The 20,831-nt window shown below is 34.4% G+C and overlaps 1 protein-coding gene across 9 annotated transcripts in view; it reads left to right on the top strand.

The window, feature by feature from the left end:
* The window catches only part of STXBP4 (syntaxin binding protein 4), a 315,635-nt gene that overhangs the window by 81,448 nt on the left and 213,356 nt on the right, over positions 1–20,831 (top strand). For 8 of the 9 annotated variants that reach the window (XM_007481850.3, XM_016430338.2, XM_056816563.1 and 5 more), the window contains 3 exons: positions 7,754–7,860; positions 8,197–8,416; positions 10,099–10,177. In XM_007481850.3, coding sequence (XP_007481912.1) covers positions 7,754–7,860; positions 8,197–8,416; positions 10,099–10,177 — 406 coding nt within the window. The remainder of the gene's footprint in view (positions 1–7,753; positions 7,861–8,196; positions 8,417–10,098; positions 10,178–20,831) is intronic. The other variant, XM_007481851.3, reaches the window with a different exon arrangement.

The raw sequence follows: 20,831 nt of genomic DNA, 5'->3' as shown, positions 1-20,831 counted from the left end.
CCAGTGTTTGGAGGACCATTGTGCAACTGAAAGATTAGATTTACCCTTTTTGGCCTCAAAATGCAAAAATAGTAACAGGGGATTAGAAGTTTCACAAAAGGAAAATTTAGACTTTATGTCAGGTGAATCTTAATTAGAACTATCCAAAAACTGGAGTTGCCTGCCTCATGGGTGGTAGTTTTCCTTTATTAGTAATCTTCAAACATCATTTGAGTTATTTCTAGGTGGGAGTTGTAGAGTGTGATTCATTTCCAACTATGGATTATGTTACATGGCCATTGAAGATTTCCATCTATTGCTCTTTTCTGGACATATTTTTTTGTGTGTAGTGTTTAAATAAGTGATGGGTGCTTCTGAGTATTTTCTGATTCTTCATTAATCTTTCTAGAGCCATTTTCATATATTTGATCAAATTTCTATTGTAGATCTGGGCTTTTCCTTCTTTTTTTAATTTATTTTTCTTTAACATGATTTTTATTTGGTCAATTTCTAACATTATTCCCTGGATAAAAAAATCATTTTCTTTTCCTCACTCCCCTGCCATCACCCCTCCCATAGACGACACGCAATTCCACTGGGTATTGCACCCATAGACGACACGCAATTCCACTGGGTATTGCACGTGTCCTTGATCTGAACCCATTTCCATGTTGTTGGTATTTGTACTAGGATGTTCACTTAGAGTCTACATCTGCAATCATATCCCCATGACCCCTGTAGTCAAGCAGTTGCTTTTCTTTGGTGTTTATACACCCACAGGTTTTCCTCTGCATATGTATATTGTTATTTTTTGTTTTTTTTCCTCATGGATCCCTCCAGATTGTTCAGGATCACTGCCTTACCACTAATGGAGAATTCCATTACATTCAGTTGTACCACAGTGTATCAGTCTCTGTGTACAATGTTCTCCTGGTTCTGCTCCTCTCACTCTGCATCACTTCCTAGAGGCTGTTCCAGTCTCCATGGAATTCCTCCACTTTATTATTCCTTTGAGCACAATAGTATTCCATCACTAACATATACCACAATTTGTTCAGCCATTCCCCAATTGAAAGGCAGAGCCTCATTTTCTAATTTTTTGCCACCACAAAAAGCACAGCTATGAATATTCTTGTACAGGTCTTTTTCCTTATTATCTCTTTGGGGTACAAACCCAGCAGTGCCATGACTGGATCAAAGGGCAGATAGTCCTTTAGTGCCCTTTGGGCATAGTTCCAAATTTCCCTCCAGAATGATTGCATCAATTCACAACTCCACCAGCAATGCATTAATGTCCCAACTTTGCCACATCCCCTCCAGCATTCATTACTTTCCATAGCTGTCATGTTAGCCAATCTGCTAGGTGTGAGGTGATACCTCAGAGTTGTCTTGATTTGCATCGCTGATTATAAGAGATTTAGAACACTTTTTTATGTGCTTATTAATAGTTTTGATTTCTTTAACTGAAAATTGCCTATTCATGTCCCTTGCCCATTTATCATTTGGAGAATGGTTTGATTTTTTTATACAATTGATTTAGCTCCATGTAAATTTGAGTAATTAGACCTTTGTCTGAGATTTTTGTTATGAAGATTGTTTCCCAATTTGTTATTTCCCTTCTGATTTTGATTAAATTGGTTTTATTTCTATAAAAACTTTTTAGTTTTATGTAGTCAAAGTTATTTATTTTACATTTTGTCACACTTTCTAAGTCTTTTTAAAAAATCTTTCCCTTCCCAAAGGTCTGACATGTATACTAATCTGTGTTCATATAATTTACTTATAGTTTCCTTCTTTACGTTCAAGTCATTCACCCAGTCTAAGTTTATCTTCATGTCAGGTGTGAGGTGCTGATCCAAACCTTATCTCTCCCACACTGTTCCAGTATTCCCATCAGTTTTTATCAAATAGTGGATTTTTGTCCCCAAAACTGGGGTCTTTGTGCTTTTCATAGACTGTTTTGCTAAGGTCACTTACGCCAGGTCTATTCCACTGATCCTACTTTCTTTCTCTTAGCCAGTACCAAATTGTTTTGATGACCCCTGGTTTATAATATAGTTTGAGATCTGGTACTGCAAGGCCACCTTCCTTTTTGTGTTTTTTTTTACATTATTTTCCTGGATATCCTTGATCTTTTGTTCTTCCAAATTAACTTTGTTATGGTTTTTTTTAATTCAGTTCAGAAATTTTTTGGAAGTTCAATGGGTATGGCACTAAATAAGTAAATTAATTTGGGTAGGATGGTAATTTTTGTTATGTTAGCTCGTCCTACCCATGAGCAATTAATGTTTTTCCAATCGCTCAGATCTAGTTTTAGTTGTGTGGAGAGTGTTTTGTAGTTGTGTTCATATACTTCCTTTGTTTGTCTCGGGAGATCAATTTCTAAGTATTTTATATTGTTTAGGGTGATTTTTAGTGGAATTTCTCTTCCTAATTCCTGCTTCTGAGATTTGTCAGAGATATATAGAAATGCCGATGACTTATGTGGATTTATTTTGTATCCTGCAACTTTGCTAAAGTTGTTGATTATTTCAACTAGTATTTTAGTTGATTCTCTAGGTTTCTTTAAGTAGACCATCATATCATCAGCAAAGAGTGATAGCTTGTTCTCCTCATTGCCAATTTTAATACCTTCAATTTCTTTTCCTTCTCTAATTGCTACTGCTAGTGTTTCTAGTACAATGTTAAATGATAGAGGTGATAATGGGCATCCTTGTTACACTCTTGATCTTATTGGGAATGCATCTAGTTTATCTCCATTGCAGATGATGTTTGCTGATGGTTTTAAATAGATACTGTTTATTATTTTTAGGAAAGACCCTTCTATTCCTATACTTTCTATTGTATTCAAATAGGAATGGGTGTTGTATTTTGTCAAAGGCTTTTTCTGCCTCTGTTGAGATAATCATGTGATTTTAGTTGGTTTGCTTGTTGATATGGTCAATTATGTGGATGGTTTTCCTATTATTGAACCATCCTTGCATTCCTGGTATAAATCCTACCTAATCATAGTGAATAACCCTCCTGATCACTTGCTGGATTCTTTTTTGCTAGTATCCCATTTAAGATTTTTGCATCTATGTTCATTAGGGAGATTGGTCTGTAGTTTTCTTTCTCCGTTTTTAACCTGCCTGGCTTTGTCAGTACCATATTTGTGTCATAAAAGGAATTTGGTAGAACTCCCTCTTTACTTATTATGTCAAATAGTTTGTATGTTATTAGGATTAGCTGTTCTTTGAATGTTTGATAGAATTCACTTGTGAATCCATCTGGCCCTGGGAATTTTTTCTTAGAGAGTTCTTTGATGGCCTGCTTGATTTCTTTTTCTTATACGGGATTATTTAAGAATTCTATTTCTTCTGTTAATCTAGGCAATTTATATTTTTGTAAAAGTATATCCATATCACCTAGATTGGCATATTTATTGCCATATAATTGGGCAAAATAGTTTTTAATGATTGCCTTAATTTCCTCTTCATTGGAGGTGAGTTCTCCCTTTCCATCCACAATACTGTTAAATTGCTTTTCCTCTTTCCTCTTTTTTATTAGATTTGACCATTACTTTGTCTATCTTGTTTGTTTTTTTTTCAAAATTCCTGCTTCTAGTGTTATTTATTAGTTCAATAGTTCTATCACTTTCTATTTTATTAATTTCTACCTTAATTTTTAGGATTCGAGTATTACCTATTAGCACTCTCTTTCTCTTCCTCTTTTAAGAGTATTCTTCCCCTCCCCTTCCCATGTGTATCTTTGTGTGACAAAGATTATTCTATTGATTTTATTTTTCAAGTATCTCTTGGTACCATCATTGATTCCCCCCACATCCTTTTTCCTTTTTTTTTGCATATCATTTTGTAGCCTTTAAGGCCCCATTCTTTTTTTATGAATTATTTTTCTATTTACTATAATAATGAAAACAGTTTTTGAGATTTACAAGTAAAATTTTTCCCATATATTAGTATATATAATTTGATCTAATTGTAGCCCTTAAAGAGAGAGTTTGAATTTAAAAAAAAAAAACATTTTTCTCCCTTTTCCCTCTCTTTCATATTTACCTTGATCTTTGTGTTTGGATATCAAACTTTCCACTTAGTTCTGGTCTTTTCTTTACAAATATTTGGAAACATATAGTCACTTTTGATGGATAGGTGATTCTTGGTTGAAGACCCAGTTCTCTTGCCTTCCTGAGTAACGTGTTCCAGGCCTTGCGGTCTTTTAGTGTGGAAGCTTCCAGATCTTGTGTGATCCTGATCGGTACTCCTTGGTATCTGTATTTCCTCTTTTTGGCTTCTTGTAGAATTTTCTCCTTAGCTTGAAAGCTCTGGAATTTGGCAATTACATTTCTGGAAGTTGTTTTTTGGGAATTTAGTGTAGAAGATGTTTTATGGACTCTTTCAATGTCTATTTACCCCCCCCCCCCCCTTGTTTGAGAACATCAGAGCAGTTTTCTTGGATGATCTCTTGTAGTATGATGTCAAGATTTCTGTTAATTTCTGACTTTTCAGGTAGACCAATGATTCTCAAATTGTCTCTCCTTCCTCTGTTTTCCAGATGTCACCTTGTCAGTGAGATATTTTATGTTTTCTTCTATTTTGTCAGTCTTTTGACTTTGCTTTATCAATTCTTGCTGTTTTGCAAGATTATTGGTTTCCAGTTGCTCAATTCTGGTCCTTAAGGCCTGGTTTTTTTCTTTAACCTTTTGGTATTCAGCTATGATTTCTTCATTTTTTTTAACCATTTCCCATTTCTTTTGCCAAAAGGCTTCCATCTTTTTGATAAGCTCCAATTGAAATTTTTCCAGGGGTTTTTGACAATTTCCAGGGTTTTTTTAGGTTTTGCCTTTGTTTGAATTTTGTCCAGTATTTCCTCTGTAGCCTGGGTTTTTCTTCCGTAAAAGTTCTCAAGGGTCATAGTCTTTTGTTTTGTTTTGTTTTGTTTTGTTTTGTTTTGTTTTGTTTTGGAAGGATTTTGAGGCTCCTGTGCACAGTTAGCCATTTCCAGGTATGTTTTTCCTTCCCTTTTTAGTCAGAAATCTGAGTGAGCTGAGCATGTTCTCTGTGTATGGAGTTAAGGAGCAAGGATTCTGCCTGAGGCAAGCTCTTGAATATCAGCATTCCTTTGCAGCTCTTCTATGTGCTACCTTCCCAGGGTCATTCAAGGTCTGCGCTCCCCTGACTGCTTGGGTTTTTGGTCTAGCTGCTTTCAGAGGTAGGTACCTGGCGGTCCTTGTCAGCTCCCAAGGACCTTGATGTGCTCCCTACTCGCTCTAGAGGTGCTCCTCTCTCACTCGCTTGTTCTGGTGGGCGCACTGGCTCTGAGCACCTAAGGTCTGTGCTCCCTCAAGCGTGCTGGGGTTTCCTGTGTAGCTGCTTTCAGGGGTAGGTCCACAGCGGTCCTAGTCAGCTCCAAGGGACTTAGAGGTGCCCCTTGCTCACTCTAGAAATGTCCTTCACTCGCTTTCTGGTTCTGGCCTGAGCTGGGTCTGGCTCTGGCTCCGTAGGAGGAGTGGGGGAGGGTGGGTCAGCTTGCATTTGCATGGAAGCTTTTTCACCATCTTAGAGTTTTGAAATGCCCCAATCCCATGTATCTTCAATGCTGTGCCCTATTTACAGTTTATCTGTTCTTCTGAAAATGGTTTTTAAGATCTTTTGAGGTGGTCTTTTTTGGTGTGTGCTGGGAAGTGGAAGTGTCCAGTGTCTAGACTGCCTCCATGCTTACCTGGAAGTCTCTGAGCTTTTCTTTAAAACAAAACAAAACAAAACAAAAAACCTTACTTTTGTCTGGGTAGCAATACTGAGAAAAGAAATAAGTGCTGGCTAAGCAATTGGGGTTAAGTCATTTGCCCAGTATCATATAGCTAGGAAACATCCATGGCCAATTTGAATTCAACTCCTTGTGACTCCAGGTCTGGTACTTGATACACTGGGCTACTTAGGTGCCTCAAGCTGGACTTTTCTATGATCTGTCATGTTGCCATCTTTTCTGGAATTCTCTAAAGCCTTTTAAAGATATAATATTACTTGTAGTCTCTGTGAGAGAAGCTCTTAAAGCTTATATTACAGCATGTTGATGAGATCAAAAGTCTATCAAAGAGATTTATGCTTTTTTGACAGTCATATAACATCCACTGTTCATTTTGATGGATAACAAAATATCCTTGTATTTGTCAGTATATCCATAATACTTTAAAAGTCCATGAACTTGTTAATATGGGAACTCTTCCATTGATCATATTAAAACCTACCTAAAAAATAATAGTCTTATAAAGTGGGTCTTGCTTGGAAAAGATAGTATCATCCTATGATCAGTCTGAAAATTCCCTCCTATTTTGTTGAAACCCTTAATTCTATCTTAGTATCAGTTTAATGACAGAAGAGCTATAAGAGCTAGTCAGTTAAAGTTAAATGATTTTCTCAAGGCCATAGCTAGGATGTATCATAAGACCAGATTTGAACCCAGGTCTTCCAGTCTTCAGACCTAGCTCTCTATCCACTGTGCTACCTAGATGCCTCTAAAAAATTGCCCCTCTTACTGATTCTTCAACAACTTTATAGAAAAATAAATAAATAAACTTAAAGTCTTGTCCTCTTTGTAGATCTGCCAGGACTTACTTACCATTCCTATAATCCTTCAGAACCCAGAGTCATCTCCATGCTATATAACCTTAATGGAAGTTAACAGATCACCTTTAGATATGATTCCATTTTAACCATCTTTAAATATACAGGATGTTCCAGAGTTGCAATTTTAAAATAGTAAAGTGTCATCAACACTGTCATCATCATCATTATTTTTTAAATCCATATCTTCTCTTAGAATTGGAACTAAATATCGATTCCAAGGCAAAAGAGTGGCAAATGCTAAGCAATTGAGGTTAAGTGACTTGCCCAAGACCACACAAGGACTCCCACCTACAGCCCTGGCGCTCTATCCACTGAGCCATGTAGCTGTCCCCATTTTTATTTAATAGCTATTTAACTTTTAAGGCTCAAAACTACACTAAGATTTTTAGGGCACCCTGTGTTATGTGGGGGGAACGAAGGGAGGCAGAATAATCTAGTAGACAGAGTTTAGATCCCATCTCATGGTGTAGCTATGACTTTCAAATAATATGAGACATGTGGGGTACTATCTGGACAATTGAAGAAAACCCTTATGGTGAAAGTCCCATATTTTGAAAATCACCAGTTCACTAATATTTCTAACTTGTAAAAAGCTATGGCATAATTTTGACCCTTTAGAATAGAAGTACTTTTTTTTAGTCACAATGACATTTTAAAGATTCCTCTTCACAAATTACAGTCACTACCCCAAGTAAAATCAGATCTAAGAGGAAAGGTGAATTTTCCTTGCTTAGAGACAAATTAAAGTGAAACTGAAAACTTAAGAAGAATTCTTCCTGAATGAGAACTGAACCTAAAATATTGTTTGGGAGGGAAAAGAATTATAAGTTGTGTGTCAAAACTTGGGCTGATTTGTTTTTTTTTTTAAATTGGAAATGTATTTGAAAAATATATGTTGAAACATCTTTCTACATATTTATTGCCACTTATCTAGTGTAAGAAGGATAATTAAAAACTTCTAAAGTAAAAGTAAAACAATTTCACTCATACAAAATCCCCAACTTAATTATCAATTTATCTATAAACATCATAAATTTACTGTTTGTACAACTTATTCTTGTTAGTATTCCTGTTGTTTGCATTTAGTCAAGTTGGTTAGGTTAAATTATTAGGTTTTTTTTTAATGAAAATTTTTTAATATTATTTGCTAGGATGGAAGATTAAAGCCAGGGGATCAGCTTGTGTCCATAAATAAGGAGTCAATGATTGGTGTTTCATTTGAAGAAGCAAAAAGCATAATTACTAGAGCAAAATTAAGGTAACTTTCTTAACTCTAAAATATAATATGGGTCACTAAATGTCTTAGTCAAATACTTCATATTATAAAGAACTCTAATAGAATAGAACAGTGGTATCAAAATTAGATAGAAATAGAACCACTAAGCTGGATCTAGAGATCCTTTCAGGCCACATGCTTACTTCAAAAACCACATGTTAACATTATCTATGTTGTTTTATTTTATTTTTATAATAATTTCCAGTTACATTTTATTTTTGTTCTGGCCATAGACCACATGTTTAACATCTCTTGCTGTTAGGTAACTAAAGAATCTTACTATGTTCATAAAATGATTTTTCTTTCATTTCATTCTAGATCAGAATCTGCTTGGGAGATAGGGTTCATAAGGCAAAAACCTAGCTTGAGTCAACAAGAAACCACACAGCACTCAGTCCTCTTGCCATCTTCAGGAGGATGTGAGGCCCAGGTTTCTGCAACTTTTAATATTCTTTCTCATCCTGAGAACTCTGATCAAAAGATGTCATCCACTCCCACCCCTGTAGATACCACCTTAATGTCTTTTAAAAAAAATCAGGTAAGAGTTTCCATTTATAAATTTACAAATATAGTTAGCAAATTCTTTCTATGTTTATTTCCTCTCAAAATTCAGCCTCCTTAAGTCAACAAACATTTATTAAGTGCTTATCATGTAAGGGCATCTAGGTGGTTCAGTAGATAGAGAGCCAGATCTGGAGATGGGAAGTCCTGGATTCAAATTTGTACTCAGACACTTCCTAAATGTGTGACCCCAGTCAAGTCATTTAACTCCAGTTGTTTTGTCCTTACTACTCTTCTGCCTTGGAAACAATAGTGTCATTTCTAAGACAGGTCAAAGAGGGAAAAAAGAGCTTACCACATATGTACCAGACACTATGCTACATGCTGAGAATACAAAGAAAGCAAAAATATAATTCATTGAATCCATGTTCCAATGAAGGTGCCAACATGCAAACAACTCTGTGTGTGTGTATATGTGTATGTATGTGTGTATATATATATATATATATATATATATATATATATATATATATATATATATACACATACACATATACATACATATGAAGGGAGGGAGGGAGGGAGAGAGAGAGAGAGAGAGAATTATATATGATATACATGGTAAAAATAGAGGATAATCTCAAAGGCACCAAGGACTTGTAGGGAGGAGAAGATGTTCCAGGGAAGACCTCTTGCAAATTCACCTCTGATATACTCAAAATATAAAAAGACCTTGAGGGACCCTGTCAGTATTTTGTTTGTATCTTCTTTGGAAGATTTATGGAAACATTTTTCACCAAAAAAAAAAAAAGAACATAAGGACACAGATGTATCGGTGTCTGTATTGTTGGAAGGAATAGCCACATTGGTGACATCATCAATTCATCTTGGTGTCAGCATACCAATGGCTGAGCCCCTGTGATTCTTAAGGCAGCATTGATGTGACCCAATGGCAGTACTTATCAACACATAGCCAAGGGATCACATTGAGTTTCTAGCAACCCCCATTGTGATTCGATTTATCATCATCTTTTGATGCCTTAGATGACCTTCACCAAGCCTCCTTTGATTCCCTCACTTCTTTGCTGTACACCAATGCTAATCCCCACTGTCTGTCTGGTCATTGCTCTTTCCCATGTAGACCTTATTTCCTTGAATATGGTTCTGCAAAATTAGATTCAGGCAGAGTGATAGAATTTCAGATCAAACCCACATATCAAGAGTTCCCTACCACAGAGCTCTGACAGCTAAAAGGAACAAAGAAAAGTATTTGTACTTGAAACCCATGTTCACTAGAAAGATTAAAAAAAATACAGGTAGGCTTTAAGATAACGGGATGAAAATTTTCAAAGGTAAAGCTAGCCATAGGTCCATGCTGTTCAGACATAGCACATGAAATTTTCTAGCTTCTATAGCCTCTGGCATTTGTTCATATTGGGTTCTGTTACTCTTTGAAAATAGCAGCATAAAGCTTTATATTTTGTTGGCCTTGGGCACAGTAGGATTCAAAGTAATTGTTACCTTTAATTCTGAATTTTTTTTTATTTTGTAGAGATTTATCTAAAGACAAAAATACCCAAATGTTAGGGGTTTGGCTTACATTTTTCAGTATTGCTTCAATCTCTTTAACTATATTTTTTTATATTAGCATGTCCTCCTAGCTTGGTCTTTGACCTACTTTAGAAAATGTCATTTCATGTTTCTCATTTTCTCTCATAGATAAAAACCGGATTCAAGAAAAGAGAGCCATCTCCAATTACTTCTCCAAACAACAGCCCCACGGATGTGTCTAATACAAGTAAATACCCACTTAATTCCTTTTTTCCTGTTGTTGTTTTTGATTCTGCTTCTCTAGAGAGAGGTATATAATGTAATTTCATAGACTTTCCTGAAAAGTGCAGTGTACTGTTAAAATTTACTTTTCTGTGAATAAATGACCAAAATGAATGAACTGGTAGTCCTTGTCAAATTATGAATTGAGTTGAAAATATCCCTTGTTAGGTAGTTAAGATTTTTAAATATGTATGACCATAATCTTCTCTTTGTTGCTGTAATAATCAATGAATGATGTTGAAACCAGATAATGAAAATTCTCCTATAAATAAAGATCTGGTTCCTATGGAAACAGAACTTGTCACTTTAGTGAGGTAGGTTAGATTTACCTTTTAAAAACTATTTTTACAATGACACTTGACTTGGGAAAAGAAATATTTTTTATAAAACAATCCCTTAGGATTAAAAAAACAACAAGAAAAAATCTACTATAAAATTATTTACCTATAATCTGAATAATACCTATGTTTGCATAGTATTGGATTATTGCAGTTTATAAAGTATTCATGGATAAGAAATTATGAACAAAAATATTAATAGAATATAATGATTGTTGAAATGTCTACCACTGTGTCTTAGAAAATCTTTTTTGAAAACATTTTGGCAACGTTTTAGAGTCAATTAGATGTTTCTATGCGTAAAGCACCCGGCCCAGAGTCAGGAAGCTCTGAGTTCAAATCTAGCTTCAAACACTTACTAGCCATGTGATTATGGGCAAGTCATTTAAACTCTGCCTCAAAATGGTAATAATAATAATAACACCTATATCCCAGGGATGTTTTGAAAATCAAAGGGTATAATAGTCATAAAGTATTTGGCACACATTAATTGATATGTTTATGATGTTAATATCGGTATCCAAAGAAGATCATCACTTTCATCAGTGGCCTTTTGTCTTTTAACATTAGTAGCTACATTTAAATTCCAAAATGATAAAAAATGAATTGAAATTTTAAAACTGTCCAACTTATGAAAGAATCTTCTTATTCATGTTAAGTCAATAGTGGTTTCCATTAATTGGAAGAACTCACATTTTGGTTAGGAATCTTGCATTCTTTGTATTCTCCTAAGAATTATAAAAATTTTATATTGTTACTTGAGAATCTCCACATTCATAGATTATTTCTGGTCTTTAGATATATCATTTTTATTTTATGTTGAGAACTCAAGTAAGAAAAGAAACAGGTCAAAGTTCCTTTCAGTAGTGGTGGAATGAAATGAAACATGAATGAGGTACTTTTCTGGAAATACTAAGAACCAAACAAATGTTGTTTTGGCTTCAATTTCATCATAAGATGATAGTTATAATATTATTACCACATATTTTACATTTTTATTTTTCATTTTGAAAATCATTTAAAACTTCCATGACTCCATAGTATTCATACCCCCCTTCAAAACACATTTCTCCAATGCTTGCTTTATGCAGTGCGCTGGATGATGTGGAAAAAGAGAAAGAAAATTAAAAAGAAGGAAAAAGGAGAAAAGAAAAAGAAAGTCATTTCCCTGAGGACACCTAAAAGTATATTGACAAAAGCCTTTAAAAAAACGTTACCTTATTAATGCAGGGTAGGTTTATGGAATTAATTTTTTTAAATACAAGACAATATTTTGAAAGAAATTTTTTTAAAACAAATATATTTCTGGGAGTTTTAACTGAATTTCATTTGTCGATAGGGCATATACTTATATATGTTAGTAATTAAAAGGAAGAAACATGGATTTAAAGATCTTTATGATCTTTAAAATCTCAGTGTTCTTCAGGACCAAAAGGATGTGGATGGCTACTCCAGAAAAATCTGCCACTACTTGCACTTTGTGTACAAGATATATTGTCTGCCTAGATGTATCTTCTCTCTCTCTCTCTCTCTCTCTCTCTCTCTCTCTCTCTCTCTCTCTCTCTCTCTCTCTCTCTCTCTCTCTATCTCTCTCTCTCTCTCTCTCTCTCTTTCACCTCTTTCCCCCACCTCCTGTCCCCCCTTCCCCATCTGCTCCCTCTTTTCCCCTTCCCCCTTCTCTCTTTCCATTTTCACTTTCATTACCTGTGTGCTCTCTACTTCTCATGGCCTTGCTACTGCAAGAACCTGTAGTATCCCTCTGTAGTGTATAACTAATGAATAGTAAAGTCTCAGAAGGCACAAAAATGCCTTGGAGAATGGCTTGATTTTTTGTACAATAGATTTAACTCCTTGTAAATTTGTGTAATTAGACCTGTGGCAGAGGTTTTTGCTATGAAGATTGTTTCCCAATTTGTTACTTCCCATCTAAATTTGGTTACATTGGTTTTGTTTGTATAAAAACTTTTTTAATTTGACTTAATCAAAATTATTTATTTTACATTTTGTGACTTTTTCTAAGTCTTGCTTGGTTTTAAAATTTTTCATTTCCCAAAGGTCTGACATGTATGCTATTCTGTTTTCACATAAGTTACTTATAGTTTCCTTCTTTATTTTCAAGTCATTCACTCTAGGGTGATTTTAAATGGAATTTCTCTTTCCAATTCTTGCTGATGTGTTGGAGATATATAGAAATGCTGATTACTTATGTGGGTTTATTTTGTATCTTGCAACTTTGCTAAAGTTGTTGATTATTTTCACTAGCTTTTTAGGTCATTCTCTAGGATTCTTTAAGTAGACCATTATATCATCCACAAAGAGTGATAGCTTGTTCCCCTCATTGCCAATTTTAATACCTTCAATTTTTTTTCTTCTCTAATTGCTACTGCTAGTGTTTCTAGTACAATATTAAATAATAGAGGTGATATTGGGCATCCTTGTTTCACTCCTGATCTTATTGGGAATGCATCTAGTTCATCTCCATTACAGATGAAGTTTGCTGATGGTTTTAGATATATACTGTTTAGGAAAGACCCTTCTATTCCTATACTTTCTAGTGTTTTCAGTAAGAATGAGTGTTGTATTTTGTCAAAGGCTTTTTCTGCATCTATTGAGATCATCATGTGATTTTAGTTGGTTTGCTTGTTGATATGGTCAATTATGTGGATGGTTTTCCTAATATTGAATCATCCTTGAATTCCTGGTATAAATCTTACCTGATCATAGAGAATAACCCTCCTTATCACTTGCTGGAGTCTTTTTGCTAGTATTCTGTTTAAGATTTTTGCATCTATGTTCATTAAGGAGATTGGTCTATAGTTTTCTTTCTCTATTTTTGACCTGCCTGGCTTTGGAACCAGTACCATATTTGTGTCATGAAAGGAATTTAGTAGAAATCCTTTGCTTATTTTGTCAAATAGTTTGTATAGCATTGGGATTGTTCTTTGAATGTTTGATAGAATTCACTTGTGAATCCATTTGGATCTGGGGATTTTTTCTTAGGGAGTTCTTTGATGGCTTGTTCAATTTCTTTTTTGATATGGGATTATTTAAGAATTAAATTTCTTCTTCTGTTAATCTAGGCAATTTATATTTTTGTAAATATTCATCCATATCACCTAGATTATCATATTTGTTGCCATATATTGGGTAAAATAGTTTTTAATGATTGCCTTAATTTGCTCTTAATTGAAGGTGAGATCTCCCTTTTCATCTATGATACTGTTAATCTGATTTATTTCTTTCCTTTTTTTTTGTTAACTTGACCAGTACTTTGTCTGTTTTGTTTTTTTCCAAAATATCACCTTCTAGTCTTATTTATTAATTCAATAGTTCTTTGACTTATAATTTTATTAATTTCTCTTTTGATTTTTAGGATCTCTAATTTAGTCTTCATCTGAGGATTTTTAATTTATTCACTTTCAAGTTTTTTGACTTGCATGACCAAATCACTGACCTCTGCCCTCCTGAATTTGTTAATATATGAACTCCAGGATATAAATTTCCCCCTGAGTACTGCTTTGGCTGTATCCCATAGATTTTGAGAGGGTATCTCATCATTTTCATTTTCTTCAATGAAATTTTTAATTGGTTCTATGATTTGTTCTTTAACTAACCTATTTTGTAGAATCATATTATTTAATTTCCAATTAATTTTTGAATTGGCTCTCTATGCACCCTTAATGATTATTATTTATATTGCATTATGATCTGAAAAGGTTTGCATTTATTATTTCTGCTTTTCTGTATTTGTTTGCCATTTTTTTATGCCCTAGTACATGGTCAATCTTTGTGAATGTACCATGTACTGCTGAACAGAAGGTGTATTCCTTTTTGTCCCTATTTATTTTTCTCCATATATCTATTAACTCTAATTATTCTGAGGTTTCATTCACATCTGTTTCCTCTCATTTATTTTTTTATTTGATTTATTTATATTTAATAGTGGTAGGTTCGGTCTCCTTAGTATAGTTTTACTACCTGTTTCCTCCTTCAATTTCACTAGTTTCTCCTCTAGAAACTTGGATGCTATCCCATTTGGTGCCTACATGTTTATTACTGATATTTCCTTATTGTCTATACTGCCTTTTATCAGGATGTAGTTATCTTCCCTACTCCTTTTAATCAGATCTATTTTTACTTTAACTTTTTCAGATAGCATAATTATAACTTCGGTCTTTTTTCTATCAGTTGAGCACCAATAGATTTTACTCCAACCTTTAATTCTAACCTTGTGCATGTCTACCTGCCTCATGTGTGTTTCTTGTAGGTAACATATGGTAGGATTTTGGTTTCTAATCCACTCTGATATTTGTTTTTGTTTTATGGGTGAGTTCATCCCGTTCACATTCAAAGTTATGATTACCACTTGTGTATTCCCCAGCATTTTGATATCAAAATGCATATCATATTTTGGACACTAGACATTCTTTATTCACTTAGTTTTTCCTACACGAATAGTTAGTCTAATTTTTTTAGTCATGTGACTCCAAGTTTTATTATGTTTAAAATTTTTTTCTCAGTTGCATTGAGCTTGATTACATATAAATCTTTGACTTAGTAGCCCAATATTGTTGTGATCTCAACACCCATATTTTATCTTCAGAATTCCACATTGGGTGTCAAAAGATGTGTCAAAAGGTTTCCAAGAAGGCCAATTATTTTCATTACTGCTCTTTATGTTCTTGGGAAATAAAAGGAATGCAAATCAGGTTCTACTTGAAGACAGATGCTCTGTAAAAGAGAAACTCAAAGAAAAACACTGCATAAAGATGTGACAATTTCAGAAAAGAATTTCTGCTATTCTCGTTTCCATGAAGAAGAAGCAAAATTGCACTCAGATTTTATTTAGCAGTGATAACTTAGAGAGTAAGGATCAAGTTAACAGGAATGGATTATTCCAACTTGGCAGTTCAAAAGAATTAATTCTCCAATTTATGAGTCCTTTTTTACACCACATTCTTCTTTGTTCATTTAGCAGGAATGAGATGCCAAAGTTGGCATTTGAGAAGTCAAGAATAGCCAGGATCTAGGGCTCTATTTTCTTTCCAGACCACTTTTACCAAATGCATTCAACAAGCATTTTTTAATTGCTTACTTTGTCCAAAGCACGGTAGCTATAAAGACCAAAGTTAGGCAGTTCTGGCCCTCATGAAACTTCCATTATACTTGGTTGAAGTTGAAGTTTCAAGGAAAGGGATTGGGAACATACTGAAGTTAAAAAATGTCCATAAAGAAGGTTTTGCATAGTCTCTTCAAGGGTAGAGAGAGTGAGAAGTCTTAAATGATTAGGAAAGCCTTGTGTAGGCGGTGGCACTTGAACTAAACCTTGAAGGAAATTAAGAAGTTTAAGAGATGCAAGTGAGTCAAGAGAGCATTCTAGGGATGGAGGACAGGCACTATGTAAGGGTAAAGAGGTGGGAAGTAGAATATTTTGTATGGGTAATAACAAATAGGCTAAGTTGGCTGGTGTAGAGTACATAGAGTAGAAGAGTAAAGTGAAATGTCTAATAATATATGTTAGCTGCCCAATTGTGAAGGTTTTAAGTCAATTGCTCAACATTTTATTGATTACCTACTATGTGCTAGGCACTATTCTATACACTGGAGATAACAAAGATGGCAAAATACAGGCCATGCTCTCAAGGAGCTTGCAGTCTTATGAGGGAGACTATATGCAAACAACTATGTAGAAACAAGATATATACAGGATAAATTGGAAGTATTCATTGAAGGGATTAAGAAAGATTGAGAATGATTTCCTGTAGAAGGTGAGATTTTAGTTGGCACTTAGAGGAAACCAGAGAAGCCAAGATGTAGAGACGAAGAGGGGGAGCATTCCAGTGTATCCCATACCCCTTCCTGTTTAAAGACTCTGTTCTCAAGGAAATAATTGTAACATCTCCCTGATGATTTGCTTCTTTGAAAAATGAGTGAGAGTTTAGTGTATACAAGTGACCAAGGTTTTAAATAGCCAACTATTTGTAAATATTCCCAATATAATTCTTTTCTATATATGATAACTAATAATAAAAATATTTTCAATAGAAAAAAATCAGGTGTACTTGGAAGACATCTTCTTGGGAAAGAGGAAGAGAAAGGAAACACATTTTTTACTGGATACTTCTATCTTTCTCAAAACTTTTAGAAAACCAAGAATGATATCTCCCATGGTTGTCTTTTTTTTTTTTTAAGACATCATTGGTAAACAATGTGAGTGATCCAAAATTATTTGCCTCTCTTGTATCTTAACTATGTTTCCCATCTGAAAGATTAAATATTCTTGGTTTTTAGTTTGATCAGTTAACATCACTTTTGAACTGCTCACTTTTCTTCTATTGTATTCATATAAATTCAAAATATGAATTTATTTGAGATGAGCTAAAGGGTCTCCCAGCAGCTGATAATTTTTCATATTTCTATTGAGCTATAACAGACAGTAAAATATTTACTCACTTAGGACCCAAGACACTCTAACTTTAGACTTACTACTTTTAACAATCCTAGCTTTCCCACCATATATGCTCAATATCTATCTTTTTTCCACTTTTAAAACATTTTATTTTCATTCTGAACTTAAATACCCAATAAAATAAGCATTTTTATATACATAATATAATAAAAAGACGAAAGATCTTTTTTTAAACTCTTCTTCTGCTTCTTCTTCCTTCTTCCTAATTCCTACTTCCTTCTTCCTTCTTTCTTCTTCTTACCTTCAGTCTTACAATCAAAACTATGTATTGGTTCTAAGGCAGGAGATCAGTCAGGGCTAGGCATTGGGAGTTAATTGACTTGCCTAGGGTCACACAGCTAGGAAGTAGCAGAGACCAAATTTGAACCTAGGACCTTCTATCTCAAGGTCTTGCTCTCAGCCCTCTGAGCCACCCAGCTGCCCCTTGATATCTTCTTTAAGTTCAATTCGTTGACAATTCAAATATATTTATCCAGAGTTAAATGAATGAATGGATGAATGAATGAATGAATGAATGAATGAATGAATGGAACTAAGCACAATCCAGACATGTAAAAGTCCAGATAATCCAGAGATGCTTCTAAATACTTTCTCTACTCTTACCAGGAGAGCCTAGTTATGTCTATATAGTATATAATATGATACACTGGCATTTCTTCGGCATGCATGCAATCTAGAATTAACAAGCAATCTCCCCTTATAAAGCGATGTCTTCTTGTACAGTCTCTGCTGAGTGGCAAAATAATCTTGAAGAAACCAAGATCGAGATAGGAAGAGATAAAAGAAACAAGGTCACATTTACCTAAATGACAAAAATCTCAGCCTCTGATTTCCTCTGGTTGTGGACAAAGTTTTGTCTAATATCTGAGCACCCTAAGACTCTCTACTAAGTTCTTCTAGGTTGTAGCTATATATACAGTAGGGGAAGTGGAAAGGAATGAGCATTTATGAAGCACTTTCTATGTGCCAGGCATGTTACAAAATTTCATTTGATCCTCACAACAAATCTGTGAGGTAGGCTATTATCCTCATTTTATAGGAACCTGGGGACAAACAGATTTAGAGACTTTCCCAAAGTTGCACAGCTAATAAGTGTTTTTGACCTCAGATCTTCCTTATTCCATGCCCTTATCTTTCTGTAAAAAACTGTTGCATTTTGTCAAGTCAGGATTTTCAAAATTATGTATTCATAAGCATTTGCATTTTCTTAGCACTTTGGATTAAATGTTATTTAATCTGAAAGTATAACTATATACAACTAACATGGCCAAAGTTATTTTTCATAGCACTGATAATAAAGAGATAGCTTGTTTAAAGATTTACATGTTTCATGACTCCTTATTTTGCCTCAACTTCCCTTCATATGCATAATGCTTCATATGCAAATGAGGTAACAAATTGTTTTTATACAGAAAGCACTTAGTGTTATGTAATTGTATTATTCTGTATATCATTTCCTTTTTGGTTCTGTGGTGTGAAATTATTTAAACATTAGACCTATGCATTTCATGACTCCTCTGTTTCCCCCTGACTTCAGAGATGACACTTCCCAGATGAAATGGGGGTGATGCAGTTTACCTTTGAACATAAACACTTATTACATAATGGTGTGAGCTGTCATCACTTGACAGATGAGTCTATAGTCTTGGTGCTCATGAAGGTTTTCATTTTCACTGTAGTACTTTGCCTGCAATTAATACCGTCAGCCAGGGAAGTGGTTGTATCTTGATCATGGCTCAATGTTTCAAGAAGGCAGACTTTGTGTTTGGTATGGTTAAGTTAAAGTTTTTTTTTAATCAATATTTTATCAGAACAATTGAACTTAAACACTTTTTAATAATATGAAAAAGCAGAATTTGAAAGAAAACAATCACCTAGGCATAATTAGATCCCATCTTACTAATCTTTAACTTTTACCTTTTCCTCTAATCCTGAAGGGCAGCTGGGTAGCTCAAAAGATAAAGCATTTAGCCTGGAGGCTGACCTGAGTTCAAATTTGGCCTCAGGCATGTACTAGCTGTGTGACCTTAAGCAAGTTACTTAAGTCTGTTTACCATGAGTTCTTCCTACATAAATAGATCTGGAGAAGGAAATGGCAAACTGCTCCAGGATCTTTGCCAAGAAAAACCCAATTGGAGCCTAGCAGTATCAGACATGACTGGACAACAGCAATAACTACTCTATAACCTGATTTACTGTCCTTGATTGGACTGTTTTTATCTCAGTTTGAGTTGAAAAAAGAATTTTTAGGGAAATATGATCTGATTAAAAGCTTCTTTCTGTAGCTTATTGGGACATTATAGCTTTTATGATCTTTATTCTTCTTTAGCCAGTGTCTTCAACTGTAGATCTTCAGTGAGAGAAAGACTCTTCTCTGTTTCTTCCCAGCTAATCAAGGGAAAGACCTTTCCAACTATCCTGCTCTTATCTCTTATTTCCTCACATCTAGTTGCTAAAAAAGGGATAAAAGTTGGATTTGATGCTAGTGGTCTACTCGAAATCCTGAAATCTCTTTTTTCCTAATCAAAACATTTCTCAGTGAATTTACTAATTCACTTCACACCTTTCTTCCAGATCTTTATTGTTGACAGTCAAGTGTGAACTAAAATTGTAAAATAATTGTGTCACAGGCAATCAGAATTTTACCACCCAGAGAATTTTGAATGAGAAAAATCTCCATTTTTGTCATCAACTTCTCTAAAAGGGCTGGTTCTTTTATGAGGGCATGCCATTTTAAAGTAACATATAAACAAATTTTAATGAGATTTTTAAAAAATTCATTGTAAACGTTGTTTAATTGCAAGCCCATAATATGTAGGAATTTTGACTACCCATCCACCTTTTTGGCAGACTAACCCTTTTGTAGAAGGCAGAATTAAAAAAAAAGCTATGATTTTATCATCCCCCTACCCCCCCCCACCCGAAATCTCAAGTGCATTGTACTTGTGTCTGGAAGTTGTTTAGATATACTATTAATTAGGAGATTAAAAATTAAGAATCATGTTAAAATGTTTATTTCCTGTTCAGTTACATAACAGTATGATATAGAGTTTAGAAGTTCAACTTTCTTTTTAACCTTTGGCATCTGGAAGTAATCATGGTAATGTAGGAAAGAACACTGAATTGGTATTGAGGATACGCATCTCACTTTTGCCCTAATTATTTGTGTGACTTTGAACAAATCACTATTATTCTTCGGTTTTAATTTCCCTTAAGCATAAAATGAGGAGCTTCGTTTAAATGATCTTCATGATCCTCTACTGCCCTTTTGAGTCTGGATGCTTCACATCATCAATTTTATAACTAAAATTGGATTTGCATTTTAGCTTTTAAAAATTATGCAGAGTATTTATCTTTGTTTCTGAATGTAATCTGAATGAAGTCTGTTTGTAGGCTAAAGAATGGGCCCATTTGTAGGGGTACCTATATTCTCCGTTTTCCTTTACCACTTTGCCCATATTATGAGATTGGAGTATAGAACAAACTCTGTAATAAGACTCTGCAACTGATGCAAATTTCAGAATATACCATCCAACTTTCAAGTTTTCCACACCTGAATCTTGACAATATCTGACAAAATCATGGAATATGGTAGCTAATTGATGATATAAACATTGTGGGTAAATCAAGTTGGAGACAAGAAGAAACATATTCACCTCAGTCATCCAAAAGGTACCAGAGATACTAACATGCCTGACCCATTTTTAAAACAGAACCCATTCTTATCCCCCCATTTTGCCTACAGGCTTTTCCCTCTGGACTTTTAAGGTATGTTTTTGTATGAGGTTGTATTATAGAAACATGAGACTGGT

Source organism: Monodelphis domestica, chromosome 2 (genome assembly GCF_027887165.1).
Source record: "Monodelphis domestica isolate mMonDom1 chromosome 2, mMonDom1.pri, whole genome shotgun sequence".
In the NCBI taxonomy this organism is placed as follows: Eukaryota; Metazoa; Chordata; class Mammalia; order Didelphimorphia; family Didelphidae; genus Monodelphis; species Monodelphis domestica.
The sequence above is the reverse complement of the archived record's forward strand: the minus strand, read 5'-3'. Positions and strand labels throughout refer to the sequence as shown.